Source organism: Lampetra fluviatilis, chromosome 58 (assembly GCF_964198595.1).
Source record: "Lampetra fluviatilis chromosome 58, kcLamFluv1.1, whole genome shotgun sequence".
Taxonomy (NCBI): domain Eukaryota; kingdom Metazoa; phylum Chordata; class Hyperoartia; order Petromyzontiformes; family Petromyzontidae; genus Lampetra; species Lampetra fluviatilis.
In genome coordinates this window covers 4867535-4887501 of record NC_136332.1, presented here as the reverse complement: position 1 = coordinate 4887501, position 19967 = coordinate 4867535, and the positions used below count along the sequence as shown (strand labels likewise).

Sequence of the window (19967 nt, the reverse complement as noted above, 5' to 3'; positions counted from 1 at the left end):
AGGGCGGTGGGGCCTAGCGTAGGGTGAGGGCGGTGCGGCCTAGCGTAGGGTGAGGGCGGTGTGGCCTAGCATAGGGTGAGGGCGGTGGGGCCTAGCGTAGGGTGAGGGCGGTGGGGCCTAGCATAGGGTGAGGGCGGTGTGGCCTAGCGTAGAGTGAGGGCGGTGGGGCCTAGCGTAGGGTGAGGGCGGTGTGGCCTAGCGTAGGGTGAGGGCGGTGGGGCCTAGCGTAGGGTGAGGGCGGTGTGGCCTAGCGTAGGGTGAGGGCGGTGGGGCCTAGCGTAGGGTGAGGGCGGTGGGGCCTAGCGTAGGGTGAGGGCGGTGTGGCCTAGCGTAGGGTGAGGGCGGTGTGGCCTAGCGTAGGGTGAGGGCGGTGCGGCCTAGCGTAGGGTGAGGGCGATGCGGCCTAGCGTAGGGTGAGGGCGGTGCGGCCTAGCGTAGGGTGAGGGCGGTGCGGCCTAGCGTAGGGTGAGGGCGGTGCGGCCTAGCGTAGGGTGAGGGCGATGCGGCCTAGCGTAGGGTGAGGGCGATGCGGCCTAGCGTAGGGCGAGGGCGGTGGGGCCTGGGGGGTAACGGCGAGCAGGGGAACCCGGCTAAACCAACCGTCCCGAGCTTCGGTCCTTCAGCGGAGGCTCGTTAAAAAACAAGAAAAAAAAGTCCAGAGAAATCTGGAAAATGCTCCAATTGATTAGTGCGGTCGTTCTCAATTTATAATTCTAGATTTGAAGTTTTCGTGACTGCAAGGATCCATACTCTTTGGTTCTTTCGGTAAAGTCACGTGGGTGAAAAAAAATATAAGAATAAAAATAATGAAATAAAATAAATACATCACGACATTTCGATTGTAACGCAAGCAATCATCATCAGCTGTGACGACCAAAGCAAGATTTTTTTTTTTACTCAAGTGGGATGATTGCTTGTGTTGCAATCGAAACGTCGTGATTTCTTTATTCTTCAAGCTTATTTTATTATTCATATTTTTATTGTTATTTTTATATTTTAATTTTTTTCACCCACGTGACTTTACCGAAAGAACCAAAAAGTACGTTCTCAATTTGTTTATTTAGTCGAAGGCATTAACTTGCCGGGGTGTTTTTTTCCGCGTGCTAATTACGGAAGGAACGAAGACGGATTATTGGGCCCTGCCGCCGTGCGGGTTCCGATTGGTCGGCGAGCGACCCACGTGTCACGGCGGAGGGTCAACCACGTCGAGCGCTCGCGACTGACGGGCAAACACAAAAACAGCGTAGCGTCTGGATTGTAGGACACCAAACACCAATACGGCGTAGCGTCTGGATTGTGTGACGGAACCGGACAGAAAGACGCACCCCAAAAAAATGCGTGACCGGTGTCAATAAGGCTATCCGCATCTGTTAAGACCGGACCAAACTACATCGTTTTAAATCCTTTATATTAAGTTCACTCGCTTGCTCGCTTAGGACCGTGCAAATCTTTCGGTCGTTTTTTAACCCACTTCCCGTGATCCAATCGAGCTGACATTTTGCACACAGACACGTTGTGCGTGACAATTAATGTTCGTGAAATTTTTTTCCCAAAATTTTACTTTTTAGGACAAAAATATTATATTTAATTACCAATTGCTTAATGGTGCCATGCAATCATCTGACCCATAGGTGGCAGTGTTGGTGTTTGGTGTCCTACAATCTTTGTTTTTACGGGTTATACTTGTTATTTATTTTACCAGGTAAGGCCCACTGAGCCAAGTTGCGCTTTTTCAGAAGCGACGTCTCCATCGCAATCGATAGGTGAATGACGAAGTGGCTTGGAAATAAAACAAAAAACCAGCCAAATATCTCTAAAACGCGCGGCGTTGGAAGGGGATTGGCCATACCCAGAGGAAAATCCACGAGGCCACGGGGAGAGACACGCAAACTCCAAACATACAGCAGGCGTCAGGAGGGTTGGGATCGATCCTACAACCTCCTGTACACCAGGCGAGGTAGTCAACATCTCCTAGCCACCGTGATGATCATGAGAGAGAGAGACACGCAAACTCCAAATATACAGCAGCAGGCGTCAGGGTCGGGATCGACCCTACGACCTGTCATATGAACGTGGAAATGTTTTTTTCGTGAACGCATCTCAACAGTAACAAAACAAAGCTCAGTAATGTTGCTATCGCGCTCTCGGATGCACGCGTTTGCCCCGATCCCGTCTTGGATCGTGCCAATCTCCCCCGACGCGCATATCTCCTCGCCGCTGCCCGTTCACAGATTCCTCACCGCCGCCCTCTGCCACGGACGCTTGGATCACCATGGGGTACATCTCCTTCTCCGGGTCGTAGGTCATCTAGGGGGTCAAAAAATGGGGGGGGCAAGGGATGAGGGTGGTTCAAACTTAATTTGGAGTTTTCGTGACCGCAGGAATCATTCTTTGGTTCTTTCGGTAAAGTGACGTATGAAGATAAAATAATAAGTTAAATAAAATACTAGCATACGACGTTTCGATTGCAACGCAAGCAATCATCATCAGGTATAAATGAAATAGAAACACAAATCTAGTATAATTTTCTATTTAAAGCTTTCGTGACTGCAGGGATTCATCTTGTTGGTTCTTTCGGTAAAGTCACGTAGAAGGGAAATAATGAAATAATAAGAATTAAACATGATAAAATAAAAATTCTCACGACGTTTCGGCCACAACATCAGTTTTCAGTTTCATTTCCTAGGTATATAGCCCAGTGAGCCATTCGGCTCTTGAATCGGGTGCAACCGCAACAAAACAAAACGGACAAGAAAACATCTTAAAGTGATTTAAAGCTTTCGTGACTGCAGGGATTCATCTTCTTGGTTCTTTCGGTAAAGTGACGTAGAAAGAGAAAATAATAAATTAAATACTAGCATACGACGTTTCGATTGCAACGCAAGCAATCGTCATCAGGTATAAATTAAATGAGGGTGGTTGTTCTACGGTCGGCTAACTCGGCTTGCGCGCGGAACGCTAACGTCAGCTGTCCGAATGTCGGCCAGCCGCCATTCCCCGCACGTCCAAACAGCGCGCGGTTAGTTACGAATGGTGCGCAGAGATCTTCAACAAACACACGCACACGTACGTACGTACGTACAGACATAGGAACGTTCCCCGCGCCACCTCGAGTCATCCGAAACTGTCCTGGGCCTACCACGACGTCGACTTGTTGTTAAATTTGAATCGCAGTTCCGATGATCACTGTTGCATTGCTTTTATTAGCTTCATTTCGGTGATTTCGAAAACGTTTTGGTTTAGCCATGTTTGTTTGTTGTAGTACAGAGTTTGACTGATGACTTTAATCGAAATTGTCTTATGGTTGCTATTGTTTTGAATTTGCATCCCACCGGGATATTTGCACACGGCGTTGAGATGCGGCGCTTTTTTCTGGAAGACTTTGCAGTTTTTTCCTGGATTTTTCTGTTTGCGTGCAGTCACTTTAAAATGATAATTGTTTTTTTAGCCTTGTATCTGGCAACAAAACTGACACCTTTTTTTACAAGGAGTCATGTTTCCATAGACCACAATACCTGCAGTCATAATGCAAACAAAAAACACAACTCTGATAATGTATGCACTGTCCTTGAAGTTGATTGGTCCACACCCGAGACAGCTTTCCTTAGAGCCTAGTCTCACATGGTGTTGGACCAGATGACGCCAAAAGTGTGTGTGAGTGTGTGTGAGTGTGTGTGATTGTGTGTGAGTGTGTGTGAGTGTGTGCGTGCATGCGAGTGCCAGTTTTGTTTGCCAGATAGAAGGGTAAAAAAAACAATTATCATATTTTTTACTGGCAAATGAGGTTCCAATGGTGTAAATCACTTTAAGATGTTTTCTTGTTCATGTTTTTGTTTGTTGCGGTTGCACCCGAGTCAAGAGCCTAATGGCTCACAGGGCTACAAACCTAATAAATGAAACTGAAAACGAGTCCCCCCCCCCCGCCGTGTAAACATCAGGGTTGGGGTGAACAATGGCGGCCATGGCGTTGTCCACCCAATTGGCCCAACAGCCTATGAAGGTCTTCTTCTTCTGTGAAGATGAATACTAAGAGGGCGTGCGAGCGTGTGTGCGAGCGTGCGTGTGTGTGAGTGTGTGAGTGTGCGGGCGTTCGACACTTCACGTGGTGGCCTCAAGGTGCACATGGCCTGGCACAAGCGTCGTGGTGACGTCACCGCCACTTAGTGGCGAATGGCGGTTGTTGTTGTTGTTGTTGAGTGTGCGAGCGTGCGTGCGAGCGTGCAAGCGTGCGTGTGTGCGTACGTGCGTGCGAGCGAGCGAGCGTGCGTACAAACGTGCGTACGAGCGAGCGTGCGAGCGTGCGAGCGTGCGCTCACTTCTTGAATGCTCCAGTCGGAGAGCTCGAGGCTGTGCGAGGGCAGGCAGAACTGCTGACCGGCTCCTCGCTGGAAGCTCACGACCTCCGACTTGAGCGAAGGCGTCTTTGGGATGTAACTGAAGGCCCAGGGAGAGAGAGAGAGACACGTGGGGACGGGACTCTGAATGCAGGGAAGGCCACGGGGCAGGGATAGAGGGCGGGAGCCACTTGCTCAGAATTCCTCGGCATTTTTAAATCCTTTATATTAAGTTCACTTGCTTGCTTGCGCGCTTACGACCGTGCAAATCTTTCGGTCGTTTTCTAACCCACTTCCCGTGATCCAATCGAGCTGACGTTTTGCACACAGACTCGTTGTGCGTGACAATTAATGTTCGTGAAAATTTTTTTTAAAAATTTTTACACAATTTTTAGGACAAAAATATTATATTTAATGACCAATTGCTTAATGGTGCAATGCAATCATCTGACCCATAGGTGGCAGCCATCTCAAGCCAGAGGACGAGAGGATTCTAGCCGCCACGCATATAAAGGATTTATAGTGAAATACTTTGTTTTTACGGGTTATACTTGTTCCCCGTTGTCTCTCCCGAGTGCACGGGCCTTCTGTGTGCTTCTTTGGGTCCCACCTATGTGAGCCTGTGGCTCCAAAGTGAGTCTGTTGTGGATCTGTGGATCTGATGTTCGTATATAGATGGCTCCGTGCGTCTATGGGTCTCTATGTGTGGGTATCTCTGCGTGAGTCTATGGGTCTCTATGTAAATCTACGATTCTCTGTTTGAGGCTATGGGTCTCCGAGTCTGTGGGTATCCATGAGAGTATGTGTGTCTCTGTATAAATCTGTGAGTCTCTGTGCGAGTCTGTGGAGCTCTGTGCGAGTCTGTGGGTCTCTGTGCGAGTATGTGGGTTTGTGTGCGAGTCTGTGGGTCTCTGTGCGAGTCTGTGGGTCTCTGTGTGAGTCTGTATGTCTCTGTGAGCCCATGGCCTCTATGTGGGTCTATGTATCTCTGTTTGAGGCTAAGGGTCTCTGTGCGAGTCTGTGGGTCTCTGTGCGAGTCTGTGGGTCTCTGTGCGAGTCTGTGGGTCTCTGTGCGAGTCTGCGGGTCTCTGTGCGAGTCTGCGGGTCTCTGTGCGAGTCTGCGGGTCTCTGTGCGAGTCTGCGGGTCTCTGTGCGAGTCTGTGGGTCTCTGTGCGAGTCTGTGGGTCTCTGTGCGAGTCTGTGGGTCTCTGTGCGAGTCTGTGGGTCTCTGTGCGAGTCTGTGGGTCTCTGTGCGAGTCTGTGGGTCTCTGTGCGAGTCTGTGGGTCTCTGTGCGAGTCTGTGGGTCTCTGTGCGAGTCTGTGGGTCTGTGTGTCTCCGTGTGTGTCTGTGGGTCTCCGTGGGAGTCTGTGGGTCTCTGTGGGAGTCTGTGGGTCTCTGTGGGAGTCTGTGGGTCTGTGTGTCTGTGGGTCTCTGTGCGAGTCTGTGGGTCTGTGGGTCTCCGTGTGTGTCTGTGGGTCTCCGTGCGAGTCTGTGTGTCTCTGTGCGAGTCTGTGGGTCTCTGTGCGAGTCTGTGGGTCTGTGTGTCTCCGTGTGTGTCTGTGGGTCTCTGTGGGAGTCTGTGGGTCTCTGTGGGAGTCTGTGGGTCTCTGTGGGAGTCTGTGGGTCTGTGTGTCTGTGGGTCTCTGTGCGAGTCTGTGGGTCTGTGGGTCTCCGTGTGTGTCTGTGGGTCTCCGTGCGAGTCTGTGTGTCTCTGTGCGAGTCTGTGGGCCTCTGTGCGAGTCTGTGTGTCTCTGTGCGAGTCTGTGTGTCTCTGTGTGTGTCTGTGTGTCTCTGTGTGTGTCTGTGTGTGTCTGTGTGTCTCCGTGCGAGTCTGTGTGTCTCTGTGCGAGTCTGTGTGTCTCTGTGCGAGTCTGTGTGTCTCCGTGCGAGTCTGTGTGTCTCTGTGCGAGTCTGTGTGCCTCCGTGTGTGTCTGTGTGTCTCTGTGCGTGTCTGTGTGTCTCCGTGCGAGTCTGTGTGTCTCTGTGCGAGTCTGTGTGTCTCTGTGCGAGTCTGTGGGTCTCTGGGTGTGTCTGTGTGTCTCTGTGCGAGTCTGTGTGTCTCTGTGCGAGTCTGTGTGTCTCCGTGCGAGTCTGTGTGTCTCTGTGCGAGTCTGTGGGTCTCTGTGCGAGTCTGTGTGTCTCCGTGCGAGTCTGTGTGTGTGTCTGTGGGTCTCTGTGTGTGTCTGTGTGTCTCTGTGCGAGTCTGTGTGTCTCTGTGCGAGTCTGTGTGTTTCTGTGCGAGTCTGTGGGTCTCTGTGCGAGTCTGTGTGTCTCTGTGCGAGTCTGTGTGTTTGTGGGACTCCGTGTGTGTCTGTGTGTCTCCGTGCATGTCTGTGTGTGTGTCTGTGTGTCTGTGGGTCTCCGTGCGAGTCTGTGTGTCTCTGTGCGTGTCTGTGTGCGAGTCTGTGTGTGAGTCTGTGTGCGAGTCTGTGTGTATCTGTGCGAGTCTGTGTGTCTCCGTGCGAGTCTGTGGGTCTCCGTGCGAGTCTGTGTGTCTCCGTGCGAGTCTGTGTGCCGGGCCCTCTGCGCACCGCATGGCTCCTGCGTGCATCCCCTCTGTCGCCTGGTAGAAGATGCACAGCTGCACACGCGCGTCGCTGTCGAAGGTGAACTCCACGTTGTACCGTACTCGCGTGCTCCTCCCCTCCCCATCGTCAGGCTTCACCTCCTCGCTGCACCTGCAGGGCGAGGTGATGAACAGCGCTGGGCTCGCTCGCTCCCTCGCTCACTCAATCACTCGCTCGATCACTCAATCACTCGCTCGATAAATCAATCACTCGCTCACTCAATCACTCGCTCGCTCAATCACTCGCTCACTCAATCACTCGCTCACTCAATCACTCGCTCACTCAATCACTCGCTCACTCAATCACTCGCTCGCTCAGTCACTCGTTCACTCTATTACTCGCTCACTCACTCGCTCATCCACTCACTCGCTCTTTAAAAACAGCGGCGCTACTATGCCTCTCTAAATGAAATTAGCAACGGGCCGCTTGCGCGTTCCCAGATTCAGCGGTGAACGGGACACCAACCCTGCAACTTGCAAATGTCTGGCAATGTGAAAGAGTTAATAAACCCCCGCCACTGACTCGCCCGTGCGAATGATTAACCATCAACCTTTGCTCTGCGACTTGCCGTTAAGATCGGCTGGAGCCTCCTCCGGTACTTTAAGAGACACCCACGGGGTTGAGGTTTATTGCAATTGCTTTGTTTATCCCCTCGTATCTCACCCTGCTCACATCCACTCGCTCTCCTACGTCTCCCCTCTCATCTCACTCTACTCCCCTCCACTCACTCTCCTGCCTCTCCCTTCTCATCTCACTCTACTCCCCTCCACTCACTCTCCTGCATCTCCCCTCTCATCTCACTCCACTCCCCTCCACGCACTCTCCTACCTCTCCCTTCTCATCTCACTCTACTCCCCTCCACGCACTCTCCTGCCTCTCCCCTCTCATCTCACTCCACTCCTCTCCACGCACTCTCCTGCCTCTCCCCTCTCATCTCACTCCACTCCCCTCCACTCACTCTCCTGCCTCTCCCCTCTCATCTCACTCCACTCCCCTCCACGCACTCTCCTGCCTCTCCCTTCTCATCTCACTCCACTCCCCTCCACGCACTCTCCTGCCTCTCCCCTCTCATCTCACTCCACTCCCCTCCACGCTCTCTCCTGCCTCTCCCCTCTCATCTCACTCCACTCCCCTCCACGCACTCTCCTACCTCTCCCTTCTCATCTCACTCTACTCCCCTCCACGCACTCCCCTACCTCTCCCCTCTCATCTCACTCCACTCCCCTCCACCCACACAGACCATATCCACACACACACACCATACACACCATATGCACACACACACCCCACACACACCACAACACACACTACACACACACACACCACACAACACACACACCACACACACACCACACACACACACACACACCACACACCCCACACACACCCCACACACACACACACCACAACACACACACCACACACACCACGCACGGTCTCTCACCTGACCAGACGCAGCGAGTCTTTGCGGATGTTGACGAGGCTCCGGAGTGCTCGCACCGGCTCACCACACACACACCACACACACACCACACACACACACCACACACACACCACACACACCACACACACACCACACACACACACACACACACACACACACACCACACACACACACCACACACACACACACCACACACACACCACACACACACCACATCCATACACACACCACACACACACCACGCACACACACACCACACACACACACCACACACACACACTCCACACACACACTCCACACACACACTCCACACACACACACACACCACACACAACACAACACACACACCACACACACACCACACACTACACACACAACACACACCACACACCACACCCACACACACACCACACACACACACACACACCACACACACACCACACACACACCACACAACACACACACACCACACACACACCACACACACACCACACACACACACCACACAACACACACACACCACACACCCCACACACACACACCACAACACACACACCACACACACCACGCACGGTCTCTCACCTGACCAGACGCAGCGAGTCTTTGCGGATGTTGACGAGGCTCCGGAGTGCTCGCACCGGCTCACCACACACACACCACACACACACCACACACACACCACACACACACACACCACACACACACCACACACACCACACACACACCACACACACACACCACACACACACACCACACACACCACACACACACCACACACACACACACCACACACACACACACCACACACACACACACCACACACACACCACACACACCACACACCACACACACACCACACACACACACACCACACACACACACCACACACACACCACACGGTCTCTCACCTGACCAGCCGCAGCGAGTCTTTGCGGATGTTGACGAGGCTCCGGAGCGCTCGCACCGGCTCACCACACACACACCACACACACACACCTCCACACACACACCCCACACACCACACACACCACACACACACCACACACCCCACACACACACCACACACACACACACACACACACACACACACCACACACACACACACCACACACACACACACCACACACACACACCTCCACACACACACCCCACACACCACACACACCACACACACACCACACACCCCACACACACACCACACACACACCACACACACACACACACACACACACACACACACACACACCACACACACACACACCACACACACACACACCACACACACACACACCCACCACACACACACACACCACACACACACCACACACACACACACCACACACACACCACACACACACACCTCCACACACACCCCACACACACACCACACACACCACACACACACACCACACACACACCACACACACACCACACACACCACAACACACACACCACACACACCACACACACACACACCGTCTCTCACCTGACCAGACGCAGCGAGTCTTTGCGGATGTTGACGAGGCTCCGGAGCGCTCGCACCGGCTCACTTGGAGGTGGCGCGGGGTACGGAAACTTTGCGTCGAGCAAAACCGCAAACGACAAAAAGACAAGGCCCAGTTAAGCGAGTGTAGGAAATGCAAATGTAATATGAGAATACAGTGATACCTCGGTTCACGAACTCCGCTTCGGTTCACGAACAACTCGGTTCACGAACAGAAAAGTTCATAACAAAATGCTCCGGTTCACGAACTCCGCTTCGGTTCACGAACAACTCGGTTCACGAACAGAAAAGTTCATAACAAAATGCTCCGGTTCACGAACTCCGCTTCGGTTCACAAACAACTCGGTTCACGAACAGAAAAGTTCATAACAAAATGCTCCGGTTCACGAACTCCGCTTCGGTTCACGAACAACTCGGTTCACGAACAGAAAAGTTCATAACAAAATGCTCCGGTTCACGAACTCCGCTTCGGTTCACAAACAACTCGGTTCACGAACAGAAAAGTTCATAACAAAATGCTCCGGTTCACGAACTCCGCTTCGGTTCACGAACAACTCGGTTCACGAACAGAAAAGTTCACGACAATCTGCTCCGGTTCACGAACTCCGCTTCTGTTCACGAACAACTCGGTTCACGAACAGAAAAGTTCATAACAAAATGCTCCGGTTCACGAACTCCGCTTCGGTTCACGAACAACTCGGTTCACGAACAGAAAAGTTCATAACAAAATGCTCCGGTTCACGAACTCCGCTTCGGTTCACGAACAACTCGGTTCACGAGCAGAAAAGTTCATAACAAAATGCTCCGGTTCACGAACTCCGCTTCGGTTCACGAACAACTCGGTTCACGAACAGAAAAGTTCATAACAAAATGCTCCGGTTCACGAACTCCGCTTCGGTTCACGAACAACTCGGTTCACGAACAGAAAAGTTCATAACAATCTGCTCCGGTTCACGAACTCCGCTTCGGTTCACGAACAACTCGGTTCACGAACAGAAAAGTTCATAACAAAATGCTCCGGTTCACGAACTCCGCTTCGGTTCACAAACAACTCGGTTCACGAACAGAAAAGTTCATAACAAAATGCTCCGGTTCACGAACTCCGCTTCGGTTCACGAACAACTCGGTTCACGAACAGAAAAGTTCATGACAAAATGCTCCGGTTCACGAACTCCGCTTCGGTTCACAAACAACTCGGTTCACGAACAGAAAAGTTCATAAAAATCTGCTCCGGTTCACGAACTCCGCTTCGGTTCACGAACAACTCGGTTCACGAACAGAAAAGTTCATAACAAAATCCTCCGGTTCACGAACTCCGCTTCGGTTCACGAACAACTCGGTTCACGAACAGAAAAGTTCATAACAAAATGCTCCGGTTCACGAACTCCGCTTCGGTTCACGAACAACTCGGTTCACCAACAGAAAAGTTCATGACAAAATGCTCCGGTTCACGAACTCCGCTTCGGTTCACGAACAACTCGGTTCACGAACAGAAAAGTTCATAACAATCTGCTCCGGTTCACGAACTCCGCTTCGGTTCATGAACAGGAGCCGCGGCCATTTCAATGCTATTTCCAGGCTGTCACGTGGTCGTGACTTCCTGTACGAAGATCGTGGAGAGAAGAAGAGACACAGAAAGAAGTACTGTGAGTACTGTGAGTACTGTGAGTACTGTGAAGACACTTTCAGTGACTTTTTGCTTTTTGGTGTGCTTTTTAGCACATACAGTACTGTACAACTGTACTGTACAATACTGTACTTACTGTGTTGTACAGTTCACCCGTTTGAGTGCTTACTGAAGTCATCTCAAGCAAGGTTAGTGTTCTCTCTTTATACATTACTATACTGTACAGTACTAATGTGTATTGTAATTTGTTTCATATTTTTGTGCTTCAAAAACCAAAAAAAAAAGGTCAGAACGGATTAACCGGATTTACATTGAACCCTGTGGGAAAATGTGCCTCGGTTCACGACCAATTCGGTTCGCGACCAGAGTCAGTTCACGAATTAAGTTCGTGAACCGAGGTATCACTGTATATCCGGCTCACTGACGTATCGCAACTCGTCATGGTGATTGGCTCTGCCGGTCCTGGTTTACAGCCAATGGGGGGAAGCCTGGGGGCGTGGCCCTGACGTGATGGAAAGGTGACAGCTGTAAGGATTGGTTCTGCTGGCTTTGGCCACAGCCAATGGGGAGATGAGTCAGGGGACGTGGCCCTGACATGATGGAAGGGTGACAGCTGTAAGGATTGGTTCTGCTGGCTTTGGCCACAGCCAATGGGGAGATGAGTCAGGGGACGTGGCCCTGACGTGATGGAAGGGTGACAGCTGTAAGGATTGGTTCTGCTGGCTTTGGCCACAGCCAATGGAGAGATGAGTCAGGGGGCGTGGCCCTGACGTGATGGAAAGGTGACAGCTATTAGGATTGGTTCTGCTGGCTTTGGCCTCAGCCAACGGGGAGATGAGTCAGGGGGCGTGGCCCTGACGTGATGGAAAGGTGACAGCTGTAAGGATTGGTTCTGCTGACTTTGGCCTCAGCCAATGGGGAGATGAGTCAGGGGGCGTGGCCCTGACGTGATGGAAAGGTGACAGCTATTAGGATTGGTTCTGCTGGCTTTGGCTACAGCCAATGGGGAGATGAGTCAGGGGCGTGGCCCTGACGTGATGGAAAGGTGACAGCTGTAAGGATTGGTTCTGCTGGCTTTGGCCACAGCCAATGGGGAGATGAGTCAGAGGGCGTGGCCCTGACGTGATGGAGAGTTGACAGCTATAAGGATTGGTTCTGCTGGCTTTGGCTACAGCCAATGGGGAGATGAGTCAGGGGGCGTGGCCCTGACGTGATGAAGAGTTGACAGCTATAAGGATTGGTTCTGCTGGCTTTGGCCTCAGCCAATGGGGAGATGAGTCAGGGGGCGTGGCCCTGACGTGATGGAAGGGAGACAGCTGTAAGGATTGGTTCTGCTGGCTTTGGCCTCAGCCAATGGGGAGATGAGTCAGGGGCGTGGTCCCGGGAGCTGGCGAGGGAGCCTGGAAGATTCGACGCAGGCTAACGAGGATTGGCTGATGCGTACCATGTGACCCGGGTATTAAATAGGGGTAGAGAGGAACGACACGTGGTCAGAACGGGAAACAACGGAGGAAGGAGCCACGGGAGAGCGGGGCTCCGAGTTGCCACGTGGCAGCGCGCGTCTCTCTCGGTCTATCTGTGCCGTCACGTTGTCTACCAGCAACGTGAAGTAGATGTAACCCAAAGTGAATAAAAATTAACCCGTAAAAACAAAGTTTTTCACTATAAATCCTTTATATGCGTGGCATGGGTTTTATTTTATTATTCATTTCTGTTTTTCTTGAGTAAGAATTTCATTTTTTTATCACATTGGTATTTTAAATTAAATATGAATTTTTTTTTTCCTAAAGAGTGGAACATTTGGGAAAAAAATTTTCACGAAAATAAATTGTCACGCACAACGAGTCTGTGTGCAAAATGTCAGCTCGATTGGATCACGGGAAGTGGGTTAAAAAACGACCGAAAGATTTGCACGGTCGTAAGCGCGCAAGCAAGCAAGTGAACTTAATATAAAGGATTTTAAAATTACGGATTCCAGAAGTCGTTTCAAAGAGTCTTATTACACAAATATAATAAAGTGCTTCTTATTCTTAGGTTTTTTTGGAAAGATGTGATTAACCATGCAAAAAAAGATTTAACTACACTTATTTGACCAATCTTATTTATTATTTGACAGACAACTATTACAGGTGTACCATGTTTACCATGTTCACCATGTTTAGTTGTCACAAACCATAACAAAGGCTCACCCTCTTAAGCCTCACCTTACCATATGAATAAAAAGTGTGCTGTACTTGCCCCTTCCCCCCTCACCAACCATTATATATACGGAGTGGTAGCTCTTGCAATCTCTCATTTACTTGATACAGCTGTCGTGGCTGTGACGGTTCCACCTGAAGACGGAAGCTTGTGTTGCCTCCGAAACGTCGTGATTTTTAATTTACTTTTATTAATTTTAATGTTTTTACCTACGTGACTTTACCGAAAAAACCTAAGAATATGAATCCTTGCAGTCACGAAAGCTTCAAATCTAAAAGTGCTTCTTGGGTGAATAAAAGGGTAGCTTTCCATGCTGTCGGAACGGATGAAGCTTTTGACGTGCTTTTCCTACACTCGCCTAACGACCAAATCACTTAACAAACATCTTCTTGGTTCTTTCGGTAAAGTCACGTAGAAGGGAAATAATAAAATAGTAAAAATTAAAAATAATATATTTCGATTTAAAGCTTTCGTGACTGCAGGGATTCATCTTCTTGGTTCTTTCGGTAAAGTCACGTAGAATGGAAATAATAAAATAATATAAATAAAACATGATAAAATACAATTCTCAACACGTTTCGGCCACAACGCAAGCAGCCGTCCTCAGGTGAAGAACAGGTCTGTCGAGAAGACAGTCTGAATGACACACCCCAGGCTTGGAGCGTCTATTTAAGTTTAGAGTCGCAGCATCTCTTCAGAAAGGTGAGAGACTCGATTAGCTGAGCATTCTTATCCCGGAGTTTGTTGAAAGATCTTAAAGTTTTGTGGAATCCTACCCCGTAGTGGCGGTTAAATTTTGATTTAAAGCTTTCGTGACTGCAGGGATTCATCTTCTTGGTTCTTTCCTGCAGTCACGAAAGCTTTAAATCGAAAATTATACTAGATTTGTGTTTCTATTTCATTTATACCCGATGATGATTGCTTGTGTTGCAATCGAAACGTCGTATGCTAGTATTTAATTGATTATTTTCTCTTTCTACGTCACTTTACCGAAAGAACCCAAGAGTTGGGCTGGTTTTCTTGGTTCTTTCGGTAAAGTCACGTAGAAGGGAAATAATGAAATAATAAAAGCAAAACATAATATCGTGACTGCAGGGATTCATCTTCTTGGTTCTTTCGGTAAAGTCACGTATAAAGAGAAAGTCACGTAGAAGGGAAATAATGAATTAATAAAAGCAAAACCCAATATTAATAAATTATTTTATTATTCTTATTATTTCATTATTTCCCTTCTACGTGACTTTACCGAAAGAACCAAGAAGATGAATCCCTGCAGTCACGAAAGCTTTAAATCGAAATATATTATTTTTATTATTTTATAACTTCCCTTCTACGTGACTTTACCGAAAGAACCAAGAAGATGAATCCCTGCAGTCACGAAAGCTTTAAATCGAAATATATTATTTTTATTATTTTATTATTTCCCTTCTACGTGACTTTACCGAAAGAACCAAGAAGATGAATCCCTGCAGTCACGAAAGCTTTAAATCGAAATATATTATTTTTATTATTTTATTATTTCCATTCTACGTGACTTTACCGAAAGAACCAAGAAGATGAATCCCTGCAGTCACGAAAGCTTTAAATCGAAATATATTTTTTTTATTTTTATTATTTCCCTTCTATGTGACTTTACCGAAAGAACCAAGAAGATGAATCCCTGCAGTCACGAAAGCTTTAAATCGAAATATATTTTTTTTATTTTTATTATTTCCCTTCTATGTGACTTTACCGAAAGAACCAAGAAGATGAATCCCTGCAGTCACGAAAGCTTTAAATCGAAATATATTATTTTTATAATTTTATTATTTCCATTCTACGTGACTTTACCGAAAGAACCAGGAAGATGAATCCCTGCAGTCACGAAAGAAGCTTTAAATCGACACTTAACAACCAGTTTAGTGGAACCAATTACCGTCGTTCAAGAGGGGTTCTACCAGAGGTGTGGACTCGAGTCATGTGACTTGGACTCGAGTCAGACTCGAGTCATGAATTTGATGACTTGCGACTCGACTTGGACTTGCATAACAATGACTTTGTCCCACCTATGAGATGTGGACTCGAGTCATGTGACTTGGACTCGAGTCAGACTCGAGTCATGAATTTGATGACTTGCGACTCGACTTGGACTTGCATAACAATGACTTTGTCCCACCTATGAGATGTGGACTCGAGTCATGTGACTTGGACTCGAGTCAGACTCGAGTCATGAATTTGATGACTTGCGACTCGACTTGGACTTGCATAACAATGACTTTGTCCCACCTATGAGATGTGGACTCGAGTCATGTGACTTGGACTCGAGTCAGACTCGAGTCATGAATTTGATGACTTGCGACTCGACTTGGACTTGCATAACAATGACTTTGTCCCACCTCTGGGTTCTACTGTAGTGCTCATGCTAACCCATGTGAGACGTCATCTGGTCCAACCCACGTCATCTGGTCCAACACCATGTGAGACTAGGCTCTAAGGAAAGCTGTCTCGGGTGTGGACCAATCAACTTCAAGGACAGTGCATATCATTATCATCATCAGAGTTGCTTCTTTTTGTTTGCATTTTGACTGCTTGTGTTGTGGTTATTGCAAACATGATGCCCTGTATAAAGGTGTCAGTTTTTGTACCAGTTGAAAGGGTAAAAACCTATCACTATATTTTGCCACTGGTAAAGGAGATGTCTCATAGTGTACATTCTTACCCCGAGCTCTCAATACTCTGATAGTGCGTTGTCTTTGAGTTGTACGCCTTTTGGTGTTATCTGGTCCAACACCAATGGAGACTAGGCTCTAAGAAAAGCTGTCTCGGGTGTGGACCAATCAACTTCAAGGACAGTGCATACATTATCAGAGTTATGTTCTTTTGTTTGCATTACGACCGCAGGCATTGTGGTCTATGCAAACATGACTCCTCGTAAAAAAAAGGTGTCAGTTTTGTTGCCAGATAGAAGGGTACAAAAACAATTATCAACCAAAGAGTTGGGGGCTGGTGTCTTGACTCACGGGCACGGGACGGCTGCCCAGGAAGTTGAGGTCAGCGTTCTCCCCGAACAGGTAGCTCTCCGGCGTGCCGCTCTCAAACTTCTCCCCGCCCATGTAGAAGTGGCTGGCAAAGTAATTTCCTGCACAGGAACACAGGGAGGTGGGCGCGGTGGAAGGGGTGGGGGGCAGCAGAAGCACGCAAATGCATTCGTTTAGTTTCACGTTTTTTTAAATCCTTTATATTAAGTTCGCTTGCTTGCTTGCGTGCGCGCTTACGACCGTGCAAATCTTTCGGTCGTTTTTTAACACACTTCCCGTGATCCAATCGAGCTGACATTTTCCACACAGACTCGTTGTGCGTGACAATTAATTTTCGTGAAATTTTTTTTCCAAAATTTAACACTGTTTAGGGAAATTTCTTAAAATATTTAATTACCAATTGCTTAATGGTGGCAGACAATCATCTGACCCATAGGTGGCAGCCATCTCAAGCCAGAGGACGAGAGGACTCTAGCCGCCACGCATATAAAGGATTTAGAGTGAAAAACTTTGTTTTTACGGGTTAATTTTTTATTTCCCACTTTGTTTTTGTTCAAACGTAATCAGGAACCGCGGCTCGGGCACGACCGGGGATAATCGGATGGAACTGCAGGAGAGCCTCCTTGTTGTGGGTCGCTGCGGCGGCTAGGAGATGTTGACTACCTCGCCTGGTATGCAGGAGGTCGTGGGTTCGATCCCGACCCTGATGCCTGCTGCTGTATATTTGGAGTTTGCGTGTCTCTCTCTCTCCTCATCATCATCACGGTGGCTAGGAGATGTTGACTACCTCGCCTGGTGTACAGGAGGTCGTGGGTTCGATCCCGACCCTGACGCCTGCTGCTGTATATTTGGAGTTTGCGTGTCTCTCTCTCTCTCATCATCATCACGGTGGCTAAGAGATGTTGACTACCTCGCCTGGTGTACAGGAGGTTGTGGGTTCGATCCCGACCCTGACGCCTGCTGCTGTATAATTGGAGTTTGCGTGTCTCTCTCTCTCTCATCATCATCACGGTGGCTAAGAGATGTTGACTACCTCGCCTGGTGTACAGGAGGTTGTGGGTTCGATCCCGACCCCTGACGCCTGCTGCTGTATATTTGGAGTTTGCGTGTCTCTCTCTCTCTCATCATCATCACGGTGGCTAGGAGATGTTGACTACCTCGCCTGGTATGGAAGAGGTCGTGGGTTCGATCCCGACCCTGACGCCTGCTGCTGTATATTTGGAGTTTGCGGCGTTTCTCTCTCATCATCATCACGGTGGCTAGGAGATGTTGACTACCTCGCCTGGTATGCAAGAGGTGGTGGGTTCGATCCCGACCCTGACGCCTGCTGCTGTATATTTGGCTGCAATCTGCCTACCCTCGAGGACCTGTACACGAGGACCTTGAGGCGAGCGAGGAAGATTGTGGCCGATTCCTCTCACCCTGGACACTCTCTGTTCCAGCTACTCCCCTCCGGCAGAACGCTGCGGTCCATCAGAACCAAAACCTCACGCCACAAACACAGCTTCTTCCCATTCGCTGCTGGCCTCTTCAACAGGCTCAAACTGACTTTAAAGCTCAAACTGACTTTAACACAATATCTGCACAATGACACCCTACCATATTTGCACTATGTTACCCGATTTGCATTTTTGTAATTTTATATTGTACATTATAGCTATTGTATCTTTTAGATTTTATTTTATTCAATTTTTACATACTTTAGCTCCTTAGTATTAGTTAGACTTGTATCTATTTCGATTTAATGCTTTCGTGACTTCAGGGATTCATCTTCTTGGTTATTGTTTTCTTTTTATTATTTTATCATTTCCATTCTACGTGACTTGACCGAAAGAACCAAGAAGATAGACTTGTACCTTTAGTATAGTTAGACTTGTAAACCACTTATTTAAGATTCCTAAATGTTGAATGTATGCACCTTCCGGCCAAAGTAAATTCCTTGTCTGTGCGAACTTTCATGGCGAATAAAACCCTTTCTGATTCTGATAATCAACAAACCCTGCGGAATCTACGAACCGCTGAGTCCCGGCCAGTGTATATAGTCAGGCGTCATCTTCACAGCAGGATTCAAACTCACGTCAGTCAGCCCAGTACACATACAGTCTCAAGATCAAGATGTCAATGCGTGGCCGAAGCCGATGACGACAGCATCGCCACATCGTCAACGCTTTACGATCCCTTCGCCACATTGCCGCAGCTGCTGCGCAATAGACACAGTGACAGACAAGATTTGCCCTGATGATACACCACCACCACCATCTGCTATTGAGACACACACAAATCTACATGGCACAGAGAGACTAGCCGTAGAGTCACAGCGACGTACAGGATCACGTAGAGGCCTACAGAATCATATAGGAACCTACGGACTCACGCAAGAGAGCCGTAGATTCACACACACAGAGAACTGCAGGCTCACACAAAGACCCATAGATGTGCTCTCTAGCTCTGAGAGAATCCCACCATCTGTTCTTACGTATTTCCCTGGGTTGCCAGACATGTGAAATCCAGTCCAGTGGGACCTGGTTATTTATTGCTGAACTATTTTTGTTTTATTTTTTTAGCATTTTTTTTAGCATTTTTTTTTAACCACCCCATGGATATTCTCATCGTAATAAACCATCATGACGCAAACTCCGGTCACCCTCGCATCGAACAAAGACGGTCACCGGATCGCACGAAGCTTTCAAATGTGTTTCTGCGGCAGTCTGGAATGCTCTTATTTCCGATATCGGGAAGCCGCTGGAGCTATGCATTTTTAAATCTCGATTGAAAACGAATTTCTTTAGAACTGCTATTAGTGTTTACTCTACACTACACTATACAAGACTATACACGACACTACTATACACCACACTACTATAGACTATACACGACTACACACTACGCTATACACGACAATACTCTACACTATAAACTACACTACTATACACTACACCACAAGACTAAATTGAAAACTAATTTCTTGAGAACTGCTTCTAGTGTTTAGTTTGTTGCCATTCTCCCGCACCTCCAATTAGCACAGGTGGCTACGTACGGTGCGAAAGAAGTACATACGTACATAGACTCACACAAAGACCCATATACTAACCGAGACCCATAGACTCACTACAGAGACTCACAGACTCACACAGAGACACATAGACTCACACAGAGGCACATAGACTCACTACAGAGACCCATAGACTCACACAAAGACATATATACTACCGAGACCCATAGACTCACTACAGAGACTCACAGACTCACACAGAGACACATAGACTCACACAGA

General features: G+C 48.5%; 1 protein-coding gene across 1 annotated transcript in view; it reads right to left on the bottom strand.

The window, feature by feature from the left end:
- The window catches only part of LOC144950521 (putative E3 ubiquitin-protein ligase MGRN1), a 63235-nt gene that overhangs the window by 33824 nt on the left and 9444 nt on the right, over nucleotides 1-19967 (bottom strand). The window contains exons 2-6 of the mRNA XM_078880659.1: nucleotides 16676-16794; nucleotides 9833-9921; nucleotides 6867-7013; nucleotides 4317-4434; nucleotides 2241-2307 (exon numbers count right to left, since the gene is read on the bottom strand). Coding sequence (XP_078736785.1) covers nucleotides 2241-2307; nucleotides 4317-4434; nucleotides 6867-7013; nucleotides 9833-9921; nucleotides 16676-16794 — 540 coding nt within the window. The remainder of the gene's footprint in view (nucleotides 1-2240; nucleotides 2308-4316; nucleotides 4435-6866; nucleotides 7014-9832; nucleotides 9922-16675; nucleotides 16795-19967) is intronic.